The 25034-nt window shown below is 42.7% G+C and overlaps 1 protein-coding gene across 1 annotated transcript in view; it reads left to right on the plus strand.

Annotated features, from left to right (window-relative positions):
* The window catches only part of LOC126353755 (dual specificity protein phosphatase 12-like), a 625942-nt gene that overhangs the window by 536648 nt on the left and 64260 nt on the right, over positions 1-25034 (plus strand). Inside the window, exon 4 of the mRNA XM_050002810.1 lies at positions 15449-15620. Within this exon, the coding sequence (XP_049858767.1) occupies positions 15449-15620 (172 nt within the window). The remainder of the gene's footprint in view (positions 1-15448; positions 15621-25034) is intronic.

Consider the following 25034-nt stretch of genomic DNA (forward strand, 5'->3'; position numbering starts at 1 on the left):
TTGAAAAACATAGTGACTTATAGGATACGTAACATAAAGACGTAGCTCTTTCAATGTCTTCAGATGACCAATTAGTACACCATCTTTCCATAACCACTGGTTGTTGACAGTCAAGAGAAGAACTCTGAAGCACTCTTTGAAAATGTTGGTAACTCAGCACTACACTAACGGGGAATCCGGACTTGCGCTAACCTCTGCACGCTTCTGCATCGCTAACTCGAATGAATGACTGCTAGGGGTTGCGCTCTACGAAACTTTTGTTCGGTAGTATTTGTACAGTTCATAAATCACCTAGTAAATGGTAGTATTACCATTGGTATTGGTAGCATCGGTAGGGAAAGAAACATAAATTATTTTGTGAGGCATAAACTGGGAGCTGACAACTTCTCTTTGTCTGACTGTTTTGGACATAATTAAAATTACATATCATTCATTGATAATCCATTGTGTATTTTGTACCCTTACAAAATATAAATTGCATCTTATAAGTAATAAAAATTATCTGCCCGCGTAACCTCTGCGTTTAACCACAACAGTTACTTTTGATGCAAGCTCAGTTTACGTGCATAAACGTAGAATTTTATATAATTATTATTGTTATTTTGTAGTCATTACAGCTTTTTTATCGTGATGTAAAGCGTGTGTTACCTACTATTATTGATAAATGCGAAAGTTGTTAGTAAATAACAGAAACAAGTTCTATGAATTATTAAAGCGATGATTCATAAGTATTCTTTTTGACGAATTATCGTTCTGTACCGCTATATGATAAATCTGTGCTTTTTTATTTTTTACTAGAACATAACTCTGTTTCACGTTCCAATTCAATAATTTTCGGAAAAAATCTGAGTTATTCATTCACAATTTCAGTTTTCCTATATCAAGAAACAGATATGAGAATAACTATGTAGAACAAAAATGTTCCTTAGGTTACGTAGCCCTTTGTATGTATATCCTCACACAGTTCCTAAACAGTTCTATGCTTGTTGTTTCTATGGGAATCTATAAGACGATAATCGCAAATGCAAATAAAGCGATCGAAGTGAGATAACGCCCGATTAGTATGCAACGTACGTAATTCACTGCAAACACCGTTATGGTTTTAACTGATCAAGGGTACCAGGTTAACTGCCGTAATCTCCACGTAATCATGATAGTCTGCGGTACCCTACGGTAGTTTTACAGCTCTAATGCTTTCCCATTTCTCTCTGCTCCGTTAACGTGCTTTCCTCGCCGCGTCATGTGCCTGCAGCGTTACTAAGCGACATTCAGTCTCGGTTTGACGGTGGTAATAATGTTTTGGCTGATCCATTTATTTATGTGCAAGAAGTAACAGCCAATGTAGTTAACCATCAAGGATGGGCGTAACGAGGCTACAATAAACAGAATACGTGTGCTGCAAGCAGTACACTTATCATGATGTAAGTCATCAACAGTGAACTGCTCTTCACGCGATGGTGTACTGCTGCGCTGTGCTGTTATTTTTCTCCTTCATCAGTTCTATGAAGGACTACTCCGCGGTGACTGTTTGTTGCTATGTTCTGTTGATGTTTATAGGGGCGTAAAGGTGCTTGGTACTGCAGCATATTCATTTTCTTTCGTTCAGTGATTCAGCAATATCCATCAAACAGCTTTTTGATGTTCCCAAATCGTAAATGGCAAAAAAAATGTCGTGTAATTTTATGCGATCGGAATCTTAGCTACCAAGCTCGGACGGCTTTTTATTTTTCCAGTTATACGGAATCGATGCCATTATCACTTTGTCAATATCTAACGAAATAATTGTAGTGAAAAATATGAAAAAATGAATACTTTCGGTATTGAATGGTTGATTTTAAATTCCTTATTTTGCTCACTGAAACTCCATTACTGTTGCTTAAGATAATACTAAGTGAATGGAATTAGCAACAATCGAAGTTTTTCTTATTAGGAATCACAGTCATTTATGCGGAAATTGACGCCGGGTTATACATATAAATTGATGCTTCAGCAGCTTTTGTTTAAATCGTGAAAGCAATCTTATGAATATATTGAAGAAACGCAAATATATATCTGCTTGCGTAGCTTAACGCATGTTTAGCTAAATGGGTAGCTTGAACTGCGGAAGAAAAGTTTTTAGGATTGTTTTCTGTCAATCTGAGTAGACTACGTATCTATGTTTTTAGCATCTTGCTTCTTTTCTCTTAATTTTTTTTTTTGGGGGGGGGGGGGGCGGGGAGTTCACTACTCTTTCCCATCATCCTCCTTTATCCTTTTTTTGACGATAATGAAAAAATCTTTGCAGTATATTGTTAATTTTCCATCTGTATATACACGGTGTTCATTTTAATTGAAGACGTATAAAAATCTCGAAAACTACACATCCGATCAAAAAAGTAACAATTCCAATTGGTTTGTCAGGAGTGGGACATCCAGTGATATCATAGTCGAGTCCCACCTCAACGTGTGCGTGGATACGGGGGAGGGGGCAGCAACTTCGAAATCTTCGATTGGAACCCCCGTTTTTTATTGCAGATTATGATTCTACGGCAAAATCTACATACGTTTGTCTGAAACAGTTTCTTCGTTTCGCCACAGATGGCGCTGTAATCGCACGAAAGGAATGGATACACAATCGTAACTTACGACATGCTGGCTACTCGATGGTCCGTGAATATCCAACGGCACGTGAGACCTCACCTCCCTTCTGAGAGGGTAGGACCGGCCAGTCCTTCATAACGTCTAATTGGAAACTCTGTTCGCAAGGTTGTATTCCTCCGATATATCGGCGCGCCACTTCTGCCGTGTAACGAACTACGACGTATCATAGCACCGCCACCAGAACTCACGTGTCGTGCAGATCTAGAACAGATAGCCGCCCTAAACAATACACAACGTGAGCAGAGTGTATTGCTCTCATACGTGCCAATCATTTGGAGAACAAACGTGCAAGTGGACGAAAAATGTTACAACTATAGAAGAAAATACTGAAATGATCCTGATTTACGGAGAATGTAAGAGAACTGTTGAGGCTGCTTTTGCCTTGTACGCCGAGCGTTCTCTAGAGAAAACTGGCTCTCGTTCATTCTTTTACAAGTAAGTGAACCTCTTAATGTCTGATGGTAGTGAACACGCCGGAAAAAGGAAATGGAGGTGTTATAGGAAAACCTAATTAAGTAGCTATACTATCGGCAGTGCATCACAACCCACGGATAAGCAATCGGGAATTACAGCGCGATTTCGACATGTCCGTAGATAGTATTGTCACAATATTGTACCGTCATGAGTATCATCCTTACCACGAATCACTGCAGCAAAAACTTCATGGCGCCAATTTCCATAACCGGGTAGTGTTTTGTGAATAGGCATGTCAACAAATGCACAGAATCCCCACGGTCTTTGGCGAGATACTATTTTCCGTTAAGTGTATGTTCACAAACAATGGTAGCGTTAACAGGTATAAGATGCATCACTGGAGAGTAGAAAATCCCTACTGGCTGCGGCAAATTGACCATCAACATCCTTGATCGGTTAACGTATGTTGTGACACCATGGGGAACAAATTCATTGGTCCGTATTTTATAGACAGTACGTTAAACGGACGCAAATATCGAACGTCTCTGGAGCAGGAACTACCGGTACTACTGAAGGATGTTGTCCAGAATGATCGACAGCGTACGTGGTTTTAGCATGGTGGTTGCCCAGCATATTAGGCGAGAAGCACGGGAGGTATTAGACCGTCTTTGGCAGTTCAAATGGTTCAAATGGCTCTAAGCACTATGGGACTTAACATCTGAGGTCATCAGTCCCCTAGACTTAGAACTACCTAAACCTAACTAACCTAAGGACATCACACACACCCATGCCCGAGGCAGGATTCGAACCTGCGACCGTAGCAGCAGCGCGGTTCCGGACTGAAGCGCCTAGAACCACTCGGCCACAGTGGCCGGCGTCTTTGGCAGTGAAACGGCAGAGGTGGCCCTATTAATTGGCCCGCAAGGTCGCGGATTTGCTATCGTAGAAATTTTTTTCTGTGGGGATATTTAAAACAATAAGCAAAAGCAAGTGCCTAAAAGCTGAGAAGACGTTGTTGACAGCATCAGAAACGCCTGTGCTGACGTTCCCGGTGAAGCTTCTATCCTGTGTATGGTCATTTGAAAAGGGGATGGCTAAGTGTATTGAAGTTGATGACACTACGTTTGAACATCTACTCAAATTGGAAAAGTAGAATAGCATTCACCTAGAGACAAAAAATACAAATTCAACTAAACAACTACTAAAAAATCTGTGCAGACCATTTAGTCTTCACGAGCAAAGCAGCGGGCGTAAGTTAGTGCTTTATAATCCTTAATAGAAATATGTTGGCCTCGGAAAATCTATGGTTGCCCGGGTCTACAAGTTATTAGCGTGTAATCCAGAGCTTAAAAATGTCTGGCTTACTAAAACAGATTACCTTAGCTATTCCTACCATTCCATCACAGAATAAAGATTCTGTTTCCTGTTCGTAAACCTGTAACAATTAGTGTAATTCCTACGCCACATATCTTGTTACAGGCAATAAAAACCTAACTGCCGAAGACGTAACTTACTTATGATGTCATTATATACTTGTCTGCGGTCCTTGGATAAAATTGTTGACAAGCTAAACGATACTTTCATAAATCAACAATTCTTGGTAGACCAGTAATTAGTTGGACCAGTTAAAAGTTTGCACAGACCAGTACTGTATAAAGTAAATTAAAATGCTACGTATATGAAGATAGCAAAACCTCAAGGGAAACTAATATTTCTGTGTAGTAACAAAGCCCCATAGTACCACGTCCTTTCTGTCTCCCTCGCTCAAAATTCGTGCTGTCACAGCAACTCCAAATCTGGAGTTCAGTGACACATAATATGTTCTACTAGATGTTTATGGACCTTAGATGGTTATGGAAGTACAGCGGAAAATATCTGAATCTACATTTTTCTACATTTATTTATCAATTCACACTTAAATGCCTGGCAAGGGACTCATCGAGTCACCTTCAAGCTATTTCTCTACCGTTCCACTCTCGAAGGCGCGAGGGAAATCAAGAACTTAAATCTTTCCGTGGGCTCTCTGATTTCTCTTATTTTATTATGATGATCATTTCCACCTATGTAGGTGGACACCAACAAAATATTTTCACACTCTGAGGAGAGAGTTAGGGATTGAAATTTCATGAGAAGGTTCTGCCATAGCGAAAAAAGCCTTTGTTTTAATGACTGCCACCCCAATTCACGTATCATATCCGTAGAACTCTCTCCCCTATTTGGCAATAATACAAAACGAGCTGCCCTTCTTTGAACTTTATCGATGTCCTCCGTCAGTCCAATCTACTGCGCATCCCACGGGGCGCAGAAATACTCTAGCAGAGGACGAACAAGCGTGACGTAAGCAGTCTCTTTAGTAGATTCGTTGCATTTTCTAAGTGTTCTGCCAATAAATCTCTGTCTCTGGCTTGCTTTCCCCACTGCATTATCTATGTAATTATAATCCCTAAGTAGTTTTTAAAATTTACGGCTTTTGTATTTGTGTGATTTGTAGTGAGACCGAAATTTAGTGATTTCTTTTAGTACTCATGTAGATGTCTTCACACTTTTCATTATTTAGAATCAACTGCCACTCTTCGCACCACAGATATCTAGCATAAATCAAGCTGCAATTGGTTTCGATCATCTGATGACTTCACAAGATGGTAAATGACAGGATCAACATTTCCCTTGGGCAACGCCAGATATTACTTCGCTTTTACTCGATGACTTTCCGTCAGTTAATATGAACTGCGACTGCCAGGAACTCGCGAATCCAATCGCACGTTTGAGGCGATGCTCCATAGGCACGCAATTTCATTAGTAGATGTTTTTGAGGAACGGTGTCAAAGGCCTCTGGAAACCTAAAAAATATGGAATCAATTTGAGATCCCCTGTAGATAGCACTCATTACTTTGTGAGAATAAATGTGTTTCTCAAGAACGATATTTTCTGAATCCGTGCTGTTTATTTGTAAATAAATCGCTTTTTCCTAGGGAATTCATAACGTCCGAACACAGCACATGTTGCAAAATCTTAGTGCAAATAGAAGTCAGTTATATAGGTCCGTAATTCAAGGGAATAGACCCTTTTCCTTTCTTGGTCACTGATATGACATAGTCATCTTTCCAGTATTTAGGTACGGACCTTTCGACGAGCAAATGGTTGTATATAATTGCTAAATATGGAGCTATTATATCAGCATACTCTGAAAGGAACCTGACTGGTATACAGTCTGTACTGGAGACCTTCTCACACCTAGGATATCTATTTCTGTGTTACTCATCGTGGTGATTTGAGTCGAATTTAAAATATTTACTTCGGCAAACGGTGTTTATTGACTCTGCATAGTGGTACTGTTTAGTGACATCATCATTGTTATTGCGCATTGTGATTGCGTCTTGTTGCTGGTATAGTTTACATATGGCCAGAATCTCTTTCGGTTTTCTGCCAGATTTCGAGACAGAGTTTCGTTATGGAAACTATTAAAAGCACTTCGCAGTGAAGTTCTCGCTAAATTTCGAGTTTCTGTAAAACTTCCCCAATCTCGGGGTTTTTGCGTTCTTTTCATTGCTTCTGAATCAGTGTTCCAGTCTGCTTGTGTACTGGGGGTGATCAGTACTATTGCTTATTGATTTACTTGCTATACACACTGAAGAGCCAAAGAAACTGGTACACCTACCTAATATCGTGTAGTAACCCCGCGAGCACGCAGTAGTGCCGCAACACGTCGTGGCATGGACTCGACCAATGTCTGAAGCAGTGCAGGAAGGAGCTGATACCATGATTCCTGCAGGGCTGTCCATAAATCTGTAAGAGTACAAGTGCGTGGAGGTCTCTTCCGAACAGCACGTTGCAAGGCATCCAGAATTGCTCAATAATGTTCATGTCTGGGGAATTTGGCGGCCAGCGGAAGTGTTTAAACTCAGAAGAGTGCTCTTGGAACCACTCTGTAGCAATTCTGGGCGTGTGGGTTGTCGCATTGCCCTGCTGCACTTGCACGAGTACAACGGATACGAATCAATGAAGATGATCCTACAGGATGCTTACGTGTGTGTCACTTGTCAGAGTCGTATCTAGACTATCAAGGGTTCCATATCACTCCAATTGCACACAGCCCACACAATTAAGAGCCTCCACCAGCTTGAACAGTCACCCGCTAACATGCAGGATCCATGGATTCATAAGGTTGTCTCCACACCCGTAAACGTTCATCCGCTCAATACAATGTGCAACGAGACTCGTCCGAACAGGCAACATGTTTTCAGTCATCAACAGTCCAATGTCGATGCTGACGGGCTCAAGTGAGGCGTAAAGCTTTGTGTCGTGCAGTCTTCAAGGGTACACGAGCGAGCCTTCGGATCCGAAAGCCCATATCGATGATGTTTCGTTGAATGGTTCGCACGCTGACACTTGCTGATGGTCCAGCATTGAAATATTTAGCAATTTGCGGAAGGAGTGCACTTCTGTCTCGTTCAGTGATTCTCTTCAGTCGTCGTTGATCCCGTTGTTGCGGGATCTTTTTCCAGTCGCAGCGATGCCGGGTATTTGATGTTTTACCGAATCCCTGATATTCACGGTACACTCGTGAAATGGTCGTACGCGAAAATCCCCTCTTCATCGCTACCTCGGAGAAGCTGCGTCCCATCGCACCTGCACCGACTGTAACATCACATTCAAACTCAATTAAATCTTGATAACTTGCTATTGTTGCAGCAGTAAACGATATAACAACTGCGCCAGACACTTGTTGTCTTATGTAAGCGTTGCCGACCGCAGCGCCGTGTCCTACCTGTCTACAAATCTCCGAATGCGTATGCCTATACAAGTTTCTTTGGCGCTTCAGTGTATCCCTCCATAGCCGCCGATACAATGTCTTTAAATTTAAACCATATCTATATACGCCTACACAGCCAGATCGGAAGATAGAAAGGCGTCAAGAGAATTTTTGCCTGTTCTTTTAAACGGATATACTTTGCGTTTAATTTTGGTGAGTTTGGATATTACGGTATTCAGTCTCGCTACAACTGCTTTGTGGTCACTAATACCTGTGTTCTCTATTAGCTCAAGATTGATTGAAGGTAATAGGTCAAGTATGTTTTCCCAATCCCTCAATCTTCGAGTGGGCTCCTGAACTAATGTTCTAAATAATTTTCTGTGAAATCGTTCAGGATAATTTCGGACATTTTATGCCTACCACAGGTTTTAAACATACAGTGTGTACATAAAGTCCGGGAACACTTTCAATTATTTATTGCACAAAAACTAAACATTGTACAGATGTCATATATATTGCATTTTGAAGAGACTCCCTGAAAGTTTTTTTCTTTTTTTTTTTTTCAAACTTTCGATGCGAACCACTAGTGACCCGGCAGACGTCAATACGGTAATCGAATTCTTGCCGTACCCGTCCCAGCACGGCATCGCCGACTGTGACAGTCGCTTCCCGTATTCTCTCCCGGTGCTCTACTACATCACGTGGTACAGGCGGTGCATACACCAGGTCTCTAATGTGTCCCCACAGAAAAAAGTCACACGGAGCTAGATCTGGTGATCGGGGAGGCCGTTTCATGAGACAACCGTCCCCTTCTGTAGCACTGCCGATCCATCGCTGCGGCAACCCCGTGTTCAGGTACCCACGAACTTCACGATGAAAATGGGGTGGAGCCCCATCCTGCTGAAAGATGAACGGAGAGTCCGATTGTATTTGATATATCAGCCATTGCTGCAACATGTCTAAGTAGGAATATCCAGTGACAGTGCTGTCGGTGAAGAAGAATGGTTCGTACATTTTTCGACGTGACAAGGCACAAAAAACGTTTACCTTTGGGGAATCACCCTCAAATTCAATGCATTCGCGTGGATGCTTCGTACCCCAGATTCGACAGTTATGCCTGTTCATTTTCCTATTAGTGTGAAAAGTGGCTTCGTCGCTAAAAATTAAGCGATCGGCAATGTCATCCCCATCCTCATTCAATTGTTGCAACTGCGAAAAAACTCAAAACGCTTGCCTTTGTCGTCGTCATTGAGCTTCTGCACTAGCTACAATTTGAATGGTTTCATATACAGCTTCTGTCGTAGGACTTTCCACACTATCATTGGAGCCATTTCGAGTTCACGGGATACACGACGCTCCCATTTCTTTGGACTCCTTATGAATGTCTCTCGTACGCGCTCCACATTCACTTCACGCACACTGGAACATCTGCTTCTCTTTGCCGGGCACAAGCAACCCGTCGTAACGAATTTGTTGTACCAGTGGTAAATGGCCTTCCTTGTAGGTGGCTTCTTACCGTACTTTGTTCTAAACATCCGCCGAACAGATGTAGCACACTTGTTTGTGTCGAACGCCAACACTCAGAAAGCTCGCTCCGCACCTCAACTCGCCATGTTTGTGACTAGCACTGGCTATCGGCAAATTATCGAACTACGCTGTGGCGGTGTACATGGAAAAAAAAAATCAGAGTTTCTCTTCAAAATGAAATATGTATGATATCTGTGCAATGTTTGGTTCTTCTGCAATAAATTATTGGAAGTGTTCCCGGACTTTATGTACACCCTGCATATTATTGCCGACATGTGGGGATAGATGGAAATTATCACTAACTTTAATTGTATAAGTGAGGCACCTATTTGAAATGAGACTTAAGTTTTCTTTGAACTGTTCAGCGACTGAATCATTTCAGCCAGGGGGTCGGTAAAACGAACCAATCATTAATTTATTCCGGTTGTCAAGTACAGCCACTACCCATACTAACTCACGGGCACTATACAGGGTGAGTCACCTAACGTTACCGCTGGATATATTTCGTAAACCACAACAAATACTGATGAATCTATTCCACAGGCCGAACGTGAGAAGAGAGGCTAGTGTAATTGGTTAATACAAATCATTCAAAAATGCACAGAAGTAAGTCTTTTAACTCAAACCTACGTTTTTTAAAATGGAACCCCGTTAGTTTTGTCAGCACATCTAAACATATAAACAAATACGTAATCTGTGCCGTTTGTTGCATTGTAAAATCTTAATTACATCCGGAGATATTGTAACCTAAAGTTGACGCTTGAGTAACACTCCTCCGCTGTTCGATCGTGTGTATCGGAGAGCACCGAATTACGTAGGGATCCAGAGGGAACGGTGATGGACCTTAGGTGCAGAAGAGACTGGAACAGCACATTACGTCCACCTGCTAACACCTTTGTATTGGTCTTTTTCACTGACGCACATGTACATTACCATGAGGGATGAGGTACACGTACACACGTGGTTTCCGTTTTCAATTACGGAGTGGAATAGAGTATGTCCCGACATGTCAGGCCAATAGATGTTCAATGTGGTTGCCATCATTTGCTGCACACAATTGCAATCTTTGGCGTAATGAATGTCGTACACGCCGCAGTACATCTGGTGTAATGTCGCCGCAGGCTGCCACAATACGTTGTTTCATATCCGCTGGGGTTATAGGCACATCACGGTACACATTTTCCTTTAACGTACCCCACAGAAATAAGTCCAGAGGTGTAAGATCAGGAGAAGTGGCTCGCCAATTTATGCGTCCTCCACGTCCAATGAAACGCCCTTCGAACATCCTGTGAAGGGTCAGCCTAGTGTTAATTGCGGAATGTGCAGGTGCACCATCATGCTGATATCACATACGTCGACGCTTTTCCAGTGGGACACACTCTATTCCACTTCGTAATTGAAATCGAAAACCACGTGTGTACGTTTACCTCATCCCTCATGATAATGTACATGTGCGTCAGTGAAAAAGACCAATAAAGAGGTGTTAGCATGTGTACGTAATGTGCCGTTCCAGTCTCTTCTGTACCTAAGGTCCATCACCGTTCCCTTTGGATCCCTACGTAATTCGGTGCTCTCCGATACACACGATCGAACAGCGGAGGAGTGTTACTCAAGCGTCAACTTTAGGTTACAATATCTCCGGATGTAATTAAGATTTTACAATGCAACAAACGGCACTGATTACGTATTTGTTTATATGTTCAGATGTGCTAACAAAACTTACGGGGTTCCATTTTTAAAAAAAACGTAGATTTGTGTTAAAAAACATACTTCCGTGCATTTTTTTATGGTTTGTATTAACCAATTACACTAGCCCCTCTCCTCACGTTCGGCCTATGGAATCGGTTCGTCAGTATTTGTTGTGGTTTACGAAATATATCCAGCGATAACTTTACGTGACTCACCCTGTGTACCGCTGTTTCATTTCTGCAATTTTTAAAAGACGGAATCACAGTAAGCAGCCATTAACGAGAAACTTAAAGGAGTAATTTTTAAATAAAAGGCTGGAAGTTCCGCAAGAAAGACGGACATCACGTCAAAATAATTGTGGTAAGTATACAAAAGACAAGAAGATAAAGAACGAAGGATGGAAGTTCACTGTCAAACAATGATCATTACAATCTTTGGAGATGTCTGTGTCAACCCAACGCACAGACATTACGAGGAGGGCGTTGCAAGGCGAGTCCTTCGGCCATCAGTGAGACGCAAATATCTGACGGTAGTATTCATTCTGCCGCGTGTGCTATCGCTGTTATCTGGCATCAACGTCACCAGTTCTGCGGCTGTCACTGCCGCTGTTGCCCGCCGCGCTTGCCGTGTGAAGGCGATAATTACGGAACATGCGCCTAACGTCCCGTGCATCGACCTCACTGCCCTTAGTTTGCTGCGTGACATCCAGCCATTCTTCCACGCGCACGTGGTTGCCTGCACGCACGGCGCTCTTCGTGAAACGTAAGACGTCTTACGAACGCTACCCGACATACTACAGCGTCTGCTCTACGGCTTTGTCAGTGACAGGGGTATCACTTATCCTCCACCTATTGTTTTGGGATTTACCCCTCACATATTCTCATTTCATGTTTTGTGCCCTCTGTCATTGGCTTTTTGCGCACTCGAGTCACTATCTGCTGACTGGAAGATACAATTGCGGTGTAGACTGTGCGTAGATAAGTTGTTGTTCCAAAGAATTTTCCTAAAATTATGCCTCGTTGCTCGCATAAAAGACATTTTGTTGTAAATAACCGGGACGAGCTGCTAAAAGATATTGTTTTACTATTTTGCAACCAGTTTTAATTCTGAGATCACCATAAAAACGATTTCAAAGGTTGAAACTGGTTGCAGAGCAGTAAAACATTAAATTTAAACACTCTGTGCCGCTTATTTGCAACAAAATATAAGTTATCATCCCATACAAATGACTGCTTTGCTCCTTTTCTGTACAGAGGTACGTGATTTATAATGTTATGAACGTGTCGTGGAAGCCATGGGTGAAGAGCAACGGACAGGGTCCATATTACTAGGTTTCCGGGAAGCGTTTGACAAGGCGTCCCAGTGGAAACTGTTAACGCAGTGGATCTAAGACTCCGTGAGTAGCAGTACGCAGTACTTTGCTCGCGAGGGCGAGTTTTCATCACAGAAAAGGGTATCGTCAGAAGCACGCCAGTGACGTATCATAGGACTGCTCTTCTCCTCTATGTAAATAAGTGATCTGAAGGGCGAAATGAGCAGCTATCTGCCGCTGTTTGCTGATGACGCTGTGGTGTACGGGGAAGTGTCATCGTTGAGTGACTGTGGGAGGATGCAAGATGACTTAGACAAAGTCTCTGGTTGTTGTGAACAGCGGCAGCTTGCTCTAAATGTAGAAAAACGTAAGGTAGTACAGATGAATAGCAAGATCAATCCCATAATGTTCGAATACAACATTAGCAGTTTGCTGCTTAACACAGCCACGTCGATTAAATAGCTACGCATGCCATTGCAAAGCGATATGAAATGGAACGAGCACATAAGGAAGGCGAATGGGAGGTTTCAGTTTACTCGGAGAATTTTCGGAAATTGTGTTTCATCTTTAAAGTCAAAGCAGTCATTTGTATGGAATGATAACTTATATTTTGTTGCAAATAAGCGGCACAAAGTGTTTAAATTTAATACTGTAAAATAGTGCGACCCATTCTTGAGTACTGCTCAGGTGTTTGAAATCCTCACCAAGTCGGACTAAAGAAAGACATTGAAGCAGTTAAGAGGTAGGCTGCTAGATTTGTTACCCGAAGTTTGGATCAACATTCGAATATTACGGATATGCCTTGTGAACTCAAATGCAAATCTCTGGAGGGAAGACGGCGTTCTTTTCGCGAATCACTAGTGAGAAAATGTAGAGAAATGGCATTTGAAATTGACTGTAGAACAATTCTAACGCCGCCAAAGCACATTTCGTGTAAGAACAGAAAGGTGACAGAAATTAGGGCACGTACGGAGGCATATAGACAGTCGTTTTTCTATCGCTCTGTATGCGGTTGGAACAGCGAAGGAAATGCTACGAGTGATACAAGGAAACCTCCTTTTTTGCGAAGTACGTGTATAGATGTAGATGCAGATGTACACATAGAAATGAAAATTTGTTGCAGACCAGGGCTCAAAATCAAGATTGCTGCTTTTCATAAGTTGTTGTCTTAACCATTAGGCTATTCGAGGATGCCTCCACGCCGGACTCAAGCTTCGCCGCTGACGTTTCCAGCTATGACTTGGAGACATCTAATGTGTGGGAATAGCACAACTAAGGGAAAGTAATTCAACTGATTTACGGCAGATGTACAAAGGTCATGGAAGACACTGGATGTGATGTTGGTCGTCCGCTGCTGAAATCTATGCGTTTCATCTGTCTCCACACAGTCCTGGTGGAAATACTCTCCTAACACCCCACAATGAGATGGGCGGCTATCTGACTCACAGTAGACCGTCGCACGCCCATTAGGCTCTGTGGTGGCGACGTGATGTACCTTACGTGCGGCGGTTTATGCGTGAAGCAACATTCTCTCTGCGATGCTGTAGATCCATCGTGAACAGCGTTGACCTGTAAAATCCTAATTCCACAATCATTGACCTTTGCGTCACGCACCAATTATCATCACACGTTCAAAGTCGGTTAACGCGCAACCTACTGCCGCGTTCACTTAACAACGATCTGTAGCGAACTGTTCAGATATCGTGTCTGCACTCATACGCCGCAGCAAGGTCCCACCACCACTTTATGTTTCTGTGAAAGCGTTCACCACGTTCCTCGCTGACATCACTTGATCTCCACGTAACAAATCCAAGGCAGCTGTTTAAGTGTGTATCTCGAAGCTTATTAGACACTCTGTTGGCTATAATACAAATCTAACGTGGGTCCTTTTTGCGTGCTAAGAACTTCACCTCCTTGAATGACACCAAAGACCCCTCTGTCACTGTCATCTTTTATTATAAGTTTGAATTGAACTATTTTTTTTTTATTTCAGGTCCAAGAAACACGCCCTCTTTCAATGTCGCTTCTGACAGAACAGCAAAGGATTACTTCAAACATTCTCTCTCTTAAAAGAGCTTTTTGTACTTCGGATCCACGAGGTCCTTGAGCAAAACATTGTACTCTCCGGACTTCACTGATTTTTTCGCAAGACGATTTTCTCTAAACCAATGTTTATCTCATGCCCTACTATCCCATTTTTGCAATAAAGAAAGGTATTTATTATAGCCACTGTGCTGATTAAGGAGTAAACACGGCCATTTTAAATCGCCGGACATATTCCAAGTATGAACGGACTAATTTATTTTAACTATAAATAGATTTTAGTAATTTTCCTTCATATTTACAGCATGTGCAATGGTACCAATTCATAGTCGTATATATTACAGCCTTTAGACAACATTTAGAAGAATCCATAAACAGTCTCCATTCCTTTAACTATATTCAGTTGCAAAGTTATTCATTAAACCGATAATAGTCTGCAGCTCGTGGCTGTGTGGTAGCGTTCTCGCTTCCCGCGCCCGGGTTCCCCGGTTCGATTCAATCACTGCTACCTAGCTACAGATAGCACTTAGTTCGCAGCCATCTACCTCACTTATGGGAATGATAAATAAAGTTATTGAGTGAGCATTTTTGACTCAGTTATTGCCGCAATACCCACAGCTTCCCGCACACGCCACTCTAGAGCCAGAAGTGGTCATCATAAAACACACAGGCACTGCTGCTCCACACCTCCTCTCCCTTCCCGCCTGCCGTAACATTGTACACACGTTGGACAGTCTGCACTGATAGGCCAAGCAGAGCAGCTTCGTTTGGTGTGTAGCCATGGACACGTTCAAACAGGATAAATCTTTTCTGGCATTCTGTCGTGTCTCTAGGTTGATCCATCTTACTGTATTGATTCCATTTAACCGGCTGGTACATTCAAACCATTTCACAGCTGTTTCACCAGCAGTGTAGGGTCACATAAACAATTCTTCACCAGCTACAGCGCTCGAAAATGACCAGTGTGCTGTTTTAAGGGGGTGCCATGTTTTATGGTGTGAGTTGACTGTACATGTATCTCTCTAAAGTACGCAGTTGGGTGTACCCTGTTTGCGCCTGCCGTGTTGCAGCCTGGCGGGCATGTCGCGGTCTGTGACGGTGGCCGTGGCGTACATCATGAGTGTGACGTCACTCTCCTGGAAGGAGGCGCTCAAGGTGGTGCGCGTCGGGCGCGCCGTCGCCAACCCCAACTTCGGCTTCCAGCACCAGCTGCAGGAGTTCGAGTCCTACCGGCTGGCCGAGGTAAGCGCAGTCCGGCATCGTCTCGGCCGGCTGGGGGTGCGTTTGGTCCGTCACTAAACTGGGTTCCCAACACACGCAGTAAGTCCGCAGTCCGGCACCACTGCTAGCCTAAAGTTGGCGACTTTTTATTCCTTGTCTCGACTAAATAATTTCATGCTTGTGTTATGTTGAGTGAATGTTTCACTCTGTAGACTTGAATTTCCTTTTTTTCGTAAATATTTGTGTTTGATAGACCCTGCCAGCACAGTTTAAAAACAAAATAATACAATGTGACCTAAAAGTCTTTTATAATTTGAAAATTCTATACCTCTCGGAACAATATAGGTAGAAAGGTAAAAACTTCCACACATGCTTGAAATGATGAGAAGTTTTATTGAAAAAAAAAATGCACAACATTACAGAAGTAATAATTATCATAACAGTTGATTTTTAACAAAGAGATGTTCTTTATAACAAATGTTCAACGTGTCGGCCGTCATTCATCAGCAACATCTGTAGTCGAAGGACAATGTTGTATAGCATATCGGTACGCATGGTGGGGAACTGCCGTGGGATTTTGTCTTTTCGCATCCCTTATGAAGTCGGACATTCGCGGTAGACTTGCTACTTCACGTAACCCGACAGCCAATAATCACACAGACTGAGGTCTAGGGACCTGGGAGGCCTGGCATGAAGAAAGTGGCGACTCAGCATGTGATCCTCACCAAACGATGTGCGCAAGTTACCTTCTATACGTGTAGCAAACATGGGGTGGAGCGCCATCCTAAAGTGATACCTTGCAGCAGGTGTTTACCAGCCAGGCTAGAGACAATGTAATTCTGTAACATTTCGGCGTACCTCGCACCCGTCACACTGACAGTTTGAAAAGCACTACGCCGCATTTCCTCGAAGAAAAGGCGTTCTGTCACATTTGATTTGATAATTCTGCTCCACACCATGACTTTCTCGTCATGCAATGGCGTTTCCACGACAGTATAGGATTTTCGGTACCCCAAATCCTGCACTTGTTGGTGTTGACTGACCATCGGAGTGTGACTGGCTTATTCAGGCCACAACGCGTTAGACAAACAATCGTCATCCAGTCCCATTTTTTTGAAGTGCCACGTCGCAATTGCTCTCCGCATCACAAAATCGGTGGCTAATAGTTCAAGATGACACTGGATTTTGTACGGATATCATTCGAGGCAATGTCTTAGCGCTCTCGAAACAATAGTGCGTGGAATGCCGCTGCGACGTGTGACTTCACGAGCGCTGACGTCACCACGTGACGATGCGCCCGTTAAAGACTCCATTGCTTCCTGAACTGTCCGAGCAGAAGTGACACTTGTGTCTGGTCACCCAGTAAGGAGCCAATCGACTAAACAACCCTTGGCTTCGAACCTTGTAACCATTTCCTTTACAGTGACTGTTGTCACAACACCTTTATGCGAACCTTTTTATGGCGACATCGTAAAGGTGCAGTATCGCACTGTCGATTCTGATAGTAAAGCTTCGCTTTTTTTGGTAAAATCAACATGCCACGATTACTGGTGCATCTGACTCCCTCTCTCATTGCAGATGATTTTATACGCGATCCTCATACAGGATGGTTAACTGTTGCTGTCCAGCACCACCTGTTGGCCGGTTTTGCACTGGATTTTGGTTTCAATAAAACCCCTTATCGTTTCAGGCATGTTTTTCAACTTTTACCTCTCTACGTATATTATTCGGTGAATTAGAACATTTTCAAATGTTAACAGACTTTTGGGCCACATTGTACATAGGAATCTGGAATCGTGTGTTGTTGAAGACGATACAAAAAAACGGTTTACAAATGAATGCAGCTTCTAATTCTAAAGTCTCTATTTCATTTCTCACAAAACAGTCACACACAAAAATTGAAATCTGTCATTTCTCTATGTAATTTTCCTGTAACCGTGTACAATATTCACAACATCGACACCACGATTCAGTTGGCACTGAGATCACTTCCCGAGAAGTCTGTTTTGACCACCATTAGAAAATCGATGTGGAACAGCAGCACGACTGGAGGATGTTCCACCACAGAATGTGTCAGTCACCATCCAAAAAAGTCATAAATCGATGTGAGCCACGTCAGGTGAACAAGGAGCGTGAGAGACAACTCCAGAGTTGTTTTCACGAAGAAAGTCCTGCGTCGCGTCCGCCGGATGGGTAAGTGCATTGTCGTGACGAAAGACCACATGTGCAGCGTTTTTTCGCAGTGCCGGAAAAGTCCTTGTTCATAAAATCATCGTGGGAATCGCACCTGTCATTGCACTGCCCTTTGAAGCACAGTGACTAAGGATTAGGCCAGGGTTGCGGCCTCTTTCTGGCACTGGTGTTAACTCGAATTTTTTTTGGTGGTGGTGCGATTGTGTACATACACTGGCGCTTATGTTAAGGTTTCAAAAAGGGCGTCGATGTCTCATACATAGTCACAATTTTTGAAAAGAAAATCATATTCACGGTCAACATCATCTGGCGAATTTACACACGTGCAGCTGTCAGGTTGTCCGTCAGGATTCGTGGCACTCACTTGGAATACCCTTTCAGTGTTTTCGGGTCGACATGCAGTATTTTGTGCTACTAAAACTTACGCCTACACCAACACCCTTCATGGTAAAGCACACTGGTCGCAAATTTCAGCAAGATAATGCCCGCCCGCACAGAGCTTTCTACTGGTTGTCTTCTTGCTTGCCAAACCGTACCTTGGCTAACAAAGTCGCCGTATCTTTCCCCGTTTGAGAGCGTTTGGAGCATTATAGGTAGGGCCCACAAACCAACTTGGGATTTTGACGATCTAACGCGCCAATTGGACAGAAACGGACGTGATATCCTTCAGGAGGACATCCAAAAACTCTGTCAATCAATACCTAGTCGAATAATTGCTTGAATACGGGCCAGAGGTGGAGCAACGCATTATTGATTTGCTTAACTGGTAAAGCTCTTTCCCTTGAATAACCCATCAATTTTTTCTAAAATTGTAATAAATTGTTTGTCTGTTCATGCACATTACACCGATTTTCGTGTCATTCGTGTTATTCCTCCGTGGTGCGTCTTTGTTTTTCTTTTTTGCGTATGTTACAGTGTGTGTCGTCAAACGTGATGATGATGCTTGACGGAGACTGTTTTGATTCGTTGTCTCGCGACGTTCGGCCTCCTTTGAACTGTCGTACCCACGAAAGCACGCTTTCACGTCACAACGCAACTAGCAATGAATGGAGAGAAGACTAATGTTTACTCTGTGTTCTTGTACTGAAACGGTCATCATTCGTGGTATCAAAATCAGTCACCACTCTCGCCGGAGTCGCTACAGTTCTCTATGAGTAAGGCTTTGCCTCAGTGTCACGCGTATACAAAGAATGTCAGCCTATTTTAAGCCATATCGCATTTTTATAGCCGCTCCTTGTTTTCAGGAAGGAAACCTGATATCTTAGAAACAGTTCAGAGGTGGATTATGACTAAGGACTGCGCAGAATTCAGAGACTGGAGGGACACCAGGGGTGACCACGGAATGGTAGGGTGGTGGGGTAGTTGCACCAGTAGCACAGAGTGGAAGAGAGTAAGAGCAATATGCGCAGGAATTATGACCTCTGACCTCACGTATTTAAGACGCCGCCAGCACGTGTGTGGTGTGTTTAGTTGGCATTGCGCATGTGCTACTAGAGCGCATGCGTTTATACGACAGATGTGTGAGCTGCACTGCGCGCCCTCCGTGGTCAACTATTGCCGCATCGATACCAGCTCGATTGTCTTCGTACAATAAAATCACAGAACGACGGTGGCAACTCAGAGCGTGACATGAACCCATGCAGAATTTAACAGTAAGTCGCCGTCCCGATTGATAACGCACTCAGACAGTCGTATTTCCCCTGATTCATTGATGATGGAGCTCCAAAAAGTTTAACATATGGCCAGACTTACTGTTGCATTGTACGTCTTTAAATGATCAGTGGAAATGCAATGTTTGGTAATAGCGGACTTGTTGAATTGAAGGAGACGAGTATGCCGATGATGGTCTACAAAGCGGCACTGCGCAGTGCACGTCGTGTGTTCTATAAAAGACGTGTCTCTCTCGCATGGAATACTGTAAATGCCTGCCTTGTAGCAACTCTTTTAAATCGTATTTGACGGTGCCCAAAAGTGGCATATTTTGGAAAGAGGACGAAAGATTACTTTAACTATACGTCTTCTTAATGCCTATTTGGCACTTGGGTTTTGAAATGAGGAAATATACTAATTTTGCCCTAAAATAATAGACGCGATCAGGAAAAGAAGTGTTACAAAATGGCCATCTAGATATAATGAAGGAAGACAGATCAACAAAGGAGATCCACACCTTCATCCAAAACAGGAAAAGATAGTGTGTGGGGAAGCAAGACGAAAAAGGACGTAGAGGAAGTGTAGATTGTATGGGAGACCTTAGTCAACAAAGACACATTCGGATTAGTAGGAAAGATATTCAAAAGTTTTCATTACGATAAAACGAACAGAAAAGTAGCTGGCGTCAAATGATCAGATGAAAGGAAAAGAGCTGAGGCTGAGAAAATGAAACAGCGTTGATGACGGAAAAGAGAAATAAATAGTTATGTTTTTGAAGTCCTTAGTAGGCCTGTAATGAAATAAAAAAAATTACTTCTCTGCTTAATAACAAAAACTTGCCTCAATGTTACTGCAAGTGTTTCTTCTGCACCAACACAATCGTATAACTTAGTTTTCTTTCATTTGTAAGTTAGTCATAATATTGGACAGAAGTGAGTCGAAAGGTTCTAGAGACATACATTGTCATCAAACCATTTATGCGAATAGTCCGTAACATTCTGCTGTGGCAACACGTACTTTCCTTTACTCAGACGACCTATAACGACTCTATGAATCCAAAGTTTTCGTAGACGATTATGTCTTTTGCAACGGCGAACAACGTATAAAGCTACTGTAAGTAAGTATTTAAGTCGAGAATGACGCTCAAAATGCAAGATGTGTGTCGTACATTGATTATAGCACAACTGCAAAAGCCCCAAATTTTTGTCGCAAGTGTGACGTCCAATTTTCAATTTAGCGCTACACTACCAGCCGGAGTTTTGCAATTATAATACTTTCAAGTATGGCACTTTTCAATTTCAACCGATAATATTGTCTAACCGAGAAAATCACCTAATGTGGCATTAACTGGCCTCGACAGTGTCTATTCCGGGACCGGAGTATGGACGAGTGGGCGCGCTGCCGTGTTAAAGACATGCAAGCAGCAGTAATACAGTTCATTAACAGGTTCGTTAACAGGGGAAAGACGAAATGATATTAGCGTCATAGATGTATCTTGCGTTACTATTATTATTACTATTCTTTTACTATTATTATCTCCAATCGCAAATACAGCAGTATCTTTCTTAGCGATGTCCTCATACTTTTGATCAGAGAGCATCTGCAAAATATATGGAAAGAGAGTTAGGGGTGTGCGATCTGTTGTAGTTAAACGTCGTAATGAAGCTGGAGGTCACAGGGCCGAGGAACGACAACAACGCACCTGCTTCGGGCAGAGGCAGGAGGCACGACTTCATGTCACATAAACTCGTGATAACGGCGTCAATCAGCAACATCAGAAGCAGCGCTGTGAGACTACAGCCGCCACTGGAACTCCACGGTGTGGTGTTTGATTAAATAAAAAAGGTGCTATTACTCCTATGTTATCCGAACAGTAGGGGCAACTGTTAAAAAATTTAAAACAGACATCACAAGTGCAAGTAAAGTTTTATGGCGCACACAGTCGTTCCTTCCACATCAAAAAAGTCTTGCTTCATCACTAAAAAGTGTGTAGTTGTATGACGTTGAAAAATCAGCCGAACATTATGTTTACATGTAAACTGCTCTGGTCTCTATTGGAGATGGGAGTAGGCTGTGAACTGTTTGAAAGTAGGATATCAGTGTAAATTCTTAAAATAATGCAATGTGATAACTATTAAACATTTAAACTGCTTGCATTTACGATATATGGAAGTTTATACACTACTGGCCATTAAAATTGCTACACCACGAAGATGATGTGCTACAGACGCGAAATTTAACCGACAGGAAGAAGATGCTGTTATTTGCAAATGATTAGCTTTTCAGATCATTCACACAAGGTTGGCGTCGGTGGCGACACCTACAACGTGTTGACATGAAGAAAGTTTACAACCGAATTCTCATACACAAACAGCAGTTTACCGGCGTTGCCGGGTGAAAAGTTGTTGTGATGCCTCGTGTAAGGAGGACAAATGCGTACCGTCACGTTTCCGACTTGGATAAAGGTCGGATTGTAGCCTACCGCGATTGCGGTTTCTTATATCGTGACATTGCTGGTCGCGTTGGTCGATATTCAATGACTGTTAGCAGAATGTGGAACCGTGGGTTTAAGAGGGTTATATGGAATGCCGTGCTGGAGCCCAACGGCTTCGTATCACTAGCAGTCGAGATGACAGGTATCTTATCCGCATGGATGTAACAGATCGTGCAGCCACGTCTCGATCCCTGAGTCAACAGATGGGGATGTTTGCAAGACAACAACCATCTGCGCGAACAGTTCGACGATGTTTGCAGCAGCATGGACTATCAGCTAGGAGACCATGTCTGAGGTTACCCTTGACGTTGCATCACAGACAGGAGCGCCTGCGATGGTGGTCTCAGCGACGAACCTGGGTGCACGATTGGCAAAACGTCATTTTTTCGGATGAATCCAGGATCTGTTTACAGCATTATGAAGGTCGCATTCGTGTTTGGCGACATCGCAGTGAACGCACATTGGAAGCGTGTATCCGTCATCGCCATACTGGCGTATCACCCGGCGTGATGATATGGGGTGCCATTGGTTACACGTCTCGGTCACCTCTTGTTCGCATTGACGGCACTTTGAACAGTGGACGTTACATTTCAAATGTGCTACGACCCGTGGTTCTACCCTTCATTCGATCCCTACGAAACCCTACATTTCAGCAGGATAATGCACGACCGCATGTTGCAGGTCTAGTACGGACGTTTCTGGATACAGAAAATGTTCGACTGCTGTCCTGGCCAGCACATTCTCCAGATCTCTCCCCAATTGAAAACGTCTGGTCAGTGGTGGGCGAGCAACTGGCTCGTCACAATACGCCAGTTACTACTCTTGATGAACTGTTGTATCGTGTTGAAGCTGCATGGGCAGCTGTACCTGTACACGCCATGCAAGCTCTGTTTTGCCTCAATGTCCAGGCGTATCATGACTGTTATTATGGCCAGAGGTGGTTGTTCTGGGTACTGATTTCTCAGGATCTATGCACGCAAACTGCGCGAAAATGTAATCACATGTCAGTTCTAGTATAATATATTTGTTCAATGAATACCCGTTTGTCATCTGCATTTCTTCTTGATGTAGCAATTTTAATGTACAGGGGTGTATTTTGAAAAAGAGTTATTAAAACCGTAAGTGACTCCAATAAGACTGCTAACTGTTCAATCCTAGATTGTCAGAGTAAATTGTTCAACAACGCGCCGAGGTAATTCGTAAACATTTAAACTCTCGTATTTAAGACCTCAAAACGTGTGCACTTTGGAAGAAACAGCAAAATTATAACAAACAGCCCAAAAACTGTGAATAGTAAGATCATCAGTCGGAACGCGTGCAGAAATGGTTTTGGACACGTATTATCAGCTTTAAAGGAAAAAAAACAGTGAGAGAGAAGAAATCAGTCGGAACGCGTGCAGAAATGCTTTTGGACACGTATTATCAGCTTTTAAGGAAAAAAAAAAAACAGTGAGAGAGAAGAAAACGAAAAAACTGGAGGAGGGGCAGCACCCTTTTTCAAGGTCTAAATAATGTACAGAACGTTGAGGCCCGTGTCGGGAGTGCAGATAGGTTTGTAGGTACAACAAGAGTGAGCAGGAATCCTAATCGTTGTATTTGCGATTTCAAAAAATTTTATTTTTGGTAAGATCAGTGAAGCTGTAACAAATAGCACAGAAACAGTAGCTAGCAACGGAAGGATGTTGTGAGGTGCTTGTACAAATGTCACGGGGAACGACACTCTGATGAAAAAAAGTGAAACAAATATCCAGATAGAACATTGGAGGGGAATCCACCTGAAGGTTAGTCGGAAATCTGGCGCTATGGTGGACAGAATACAAGTGACGAGACAAAGACAACTGGTCTAAAATCATAGGTGTGCGTTTTTGGAACAAAAATCGATTTAATTAGGTAATAAATAACGCTGATAAAAGTGATATGTCATTAATTACACTAATTAGACAATAAATTATGAGAGGGAGTTAAAAAAGTTATAGGCCAAGTGAGTGGGTTGCAGAGAACAATGGATCCCTATACCTGGGAGGACACTGAGAGAGGAGAACATTGACACCTGATCTTGAAGATAAGTCACGCAACTGCCACAGAGAGGGTGGCATTGAAGCCTGTCCTTTACCTTTGATCCTGCTGATAATGGGAACAAGAAGCCCTTTATTCTCAGAGAAACATTTCTGCACTGCTTTAATTTTCCAGTGGGGGGCTGTATTACAACTGTTTGAGTGTTACGTATTAAGCAAATCTCATAAAACTGGTGAAATGAAGCAGTTTACTATCGCAAAAACACATGAATAATATTCCGTAGCTTAAATTGAATTTTTGAAAAATGTCGTCACTAGCTTCACTGCAGTTTACAATCCTCTTGGGGAAATTACCGTAAGCACTTCAGATAATTACGTGCGGTCGATCTGTCGGATAGAGAATGTAAAATTTAAATGATGTGTTATTTGACGAATAGGACAGACGGATTCTTTGTTATCCTGAGCTATATCATATCATACACAGCCAAAGTAACACCTTCTTGCAGCAGTAGTAGCACAGTTTGCGGTAAGTCTCCATAAATGAGAGCCCTTTTGGAGCATTCGATAAGGCAGTAGGTCAAGTGATCCGTTTATCGGTTAGTCCGTACTACACATGTAAGTGGCAGCCAAATGAAAACGAGACACATGGAAAAATGTAAGTAAACCGTTTATTATTTTAAACTTAATCACCTTAATTTTTCTCACATTTATCCCACTGTGAGACAAGATGGAAAAATGTTTTGCGGTTGCATGGGGAGTGTGAGTGTATACAGGTATTCGACGGCCAACACCGCGGTTCCTGGTGTGTCCGCTGTGCCGTGCGTGTGATCGTTGCTTGTACAGCCCTCTCGTAGTGTCCGGAGCAAGTATGGTGGGTCTGACACACCGGTGTCAATGTGTTCTTTTTTCCATTTCCAGGAGTGTATTTACACATAAAGACTCTAAGAAACTTCGAATGATTTTCCCCACTGTCACGACATAAACAAGCTGCTTTTTCTAGTTCTGGCACTTTATACATTTCCAAATGTTTTCTCACACCATTAGTTCCCAAGTACGTTACAGCACTTGCCACTAATACTTTCT

The sequence above is a fragment of the Schistocerca gregaria genome, chromosome 3 (assembly GCF_023897955.1).
Source record: "Schistocerca gregaria isolate iqSchGreg1 chromosome 3, iqSchGreg1.2, whole genome shotgun sequence".
Classification (NCBI taxonomy): Eukaryota; Metazoa; Arthropoda; class Insecta; order Orthoptera; family Acrididae; genus Schistocerca; species Schistocerca gregaria.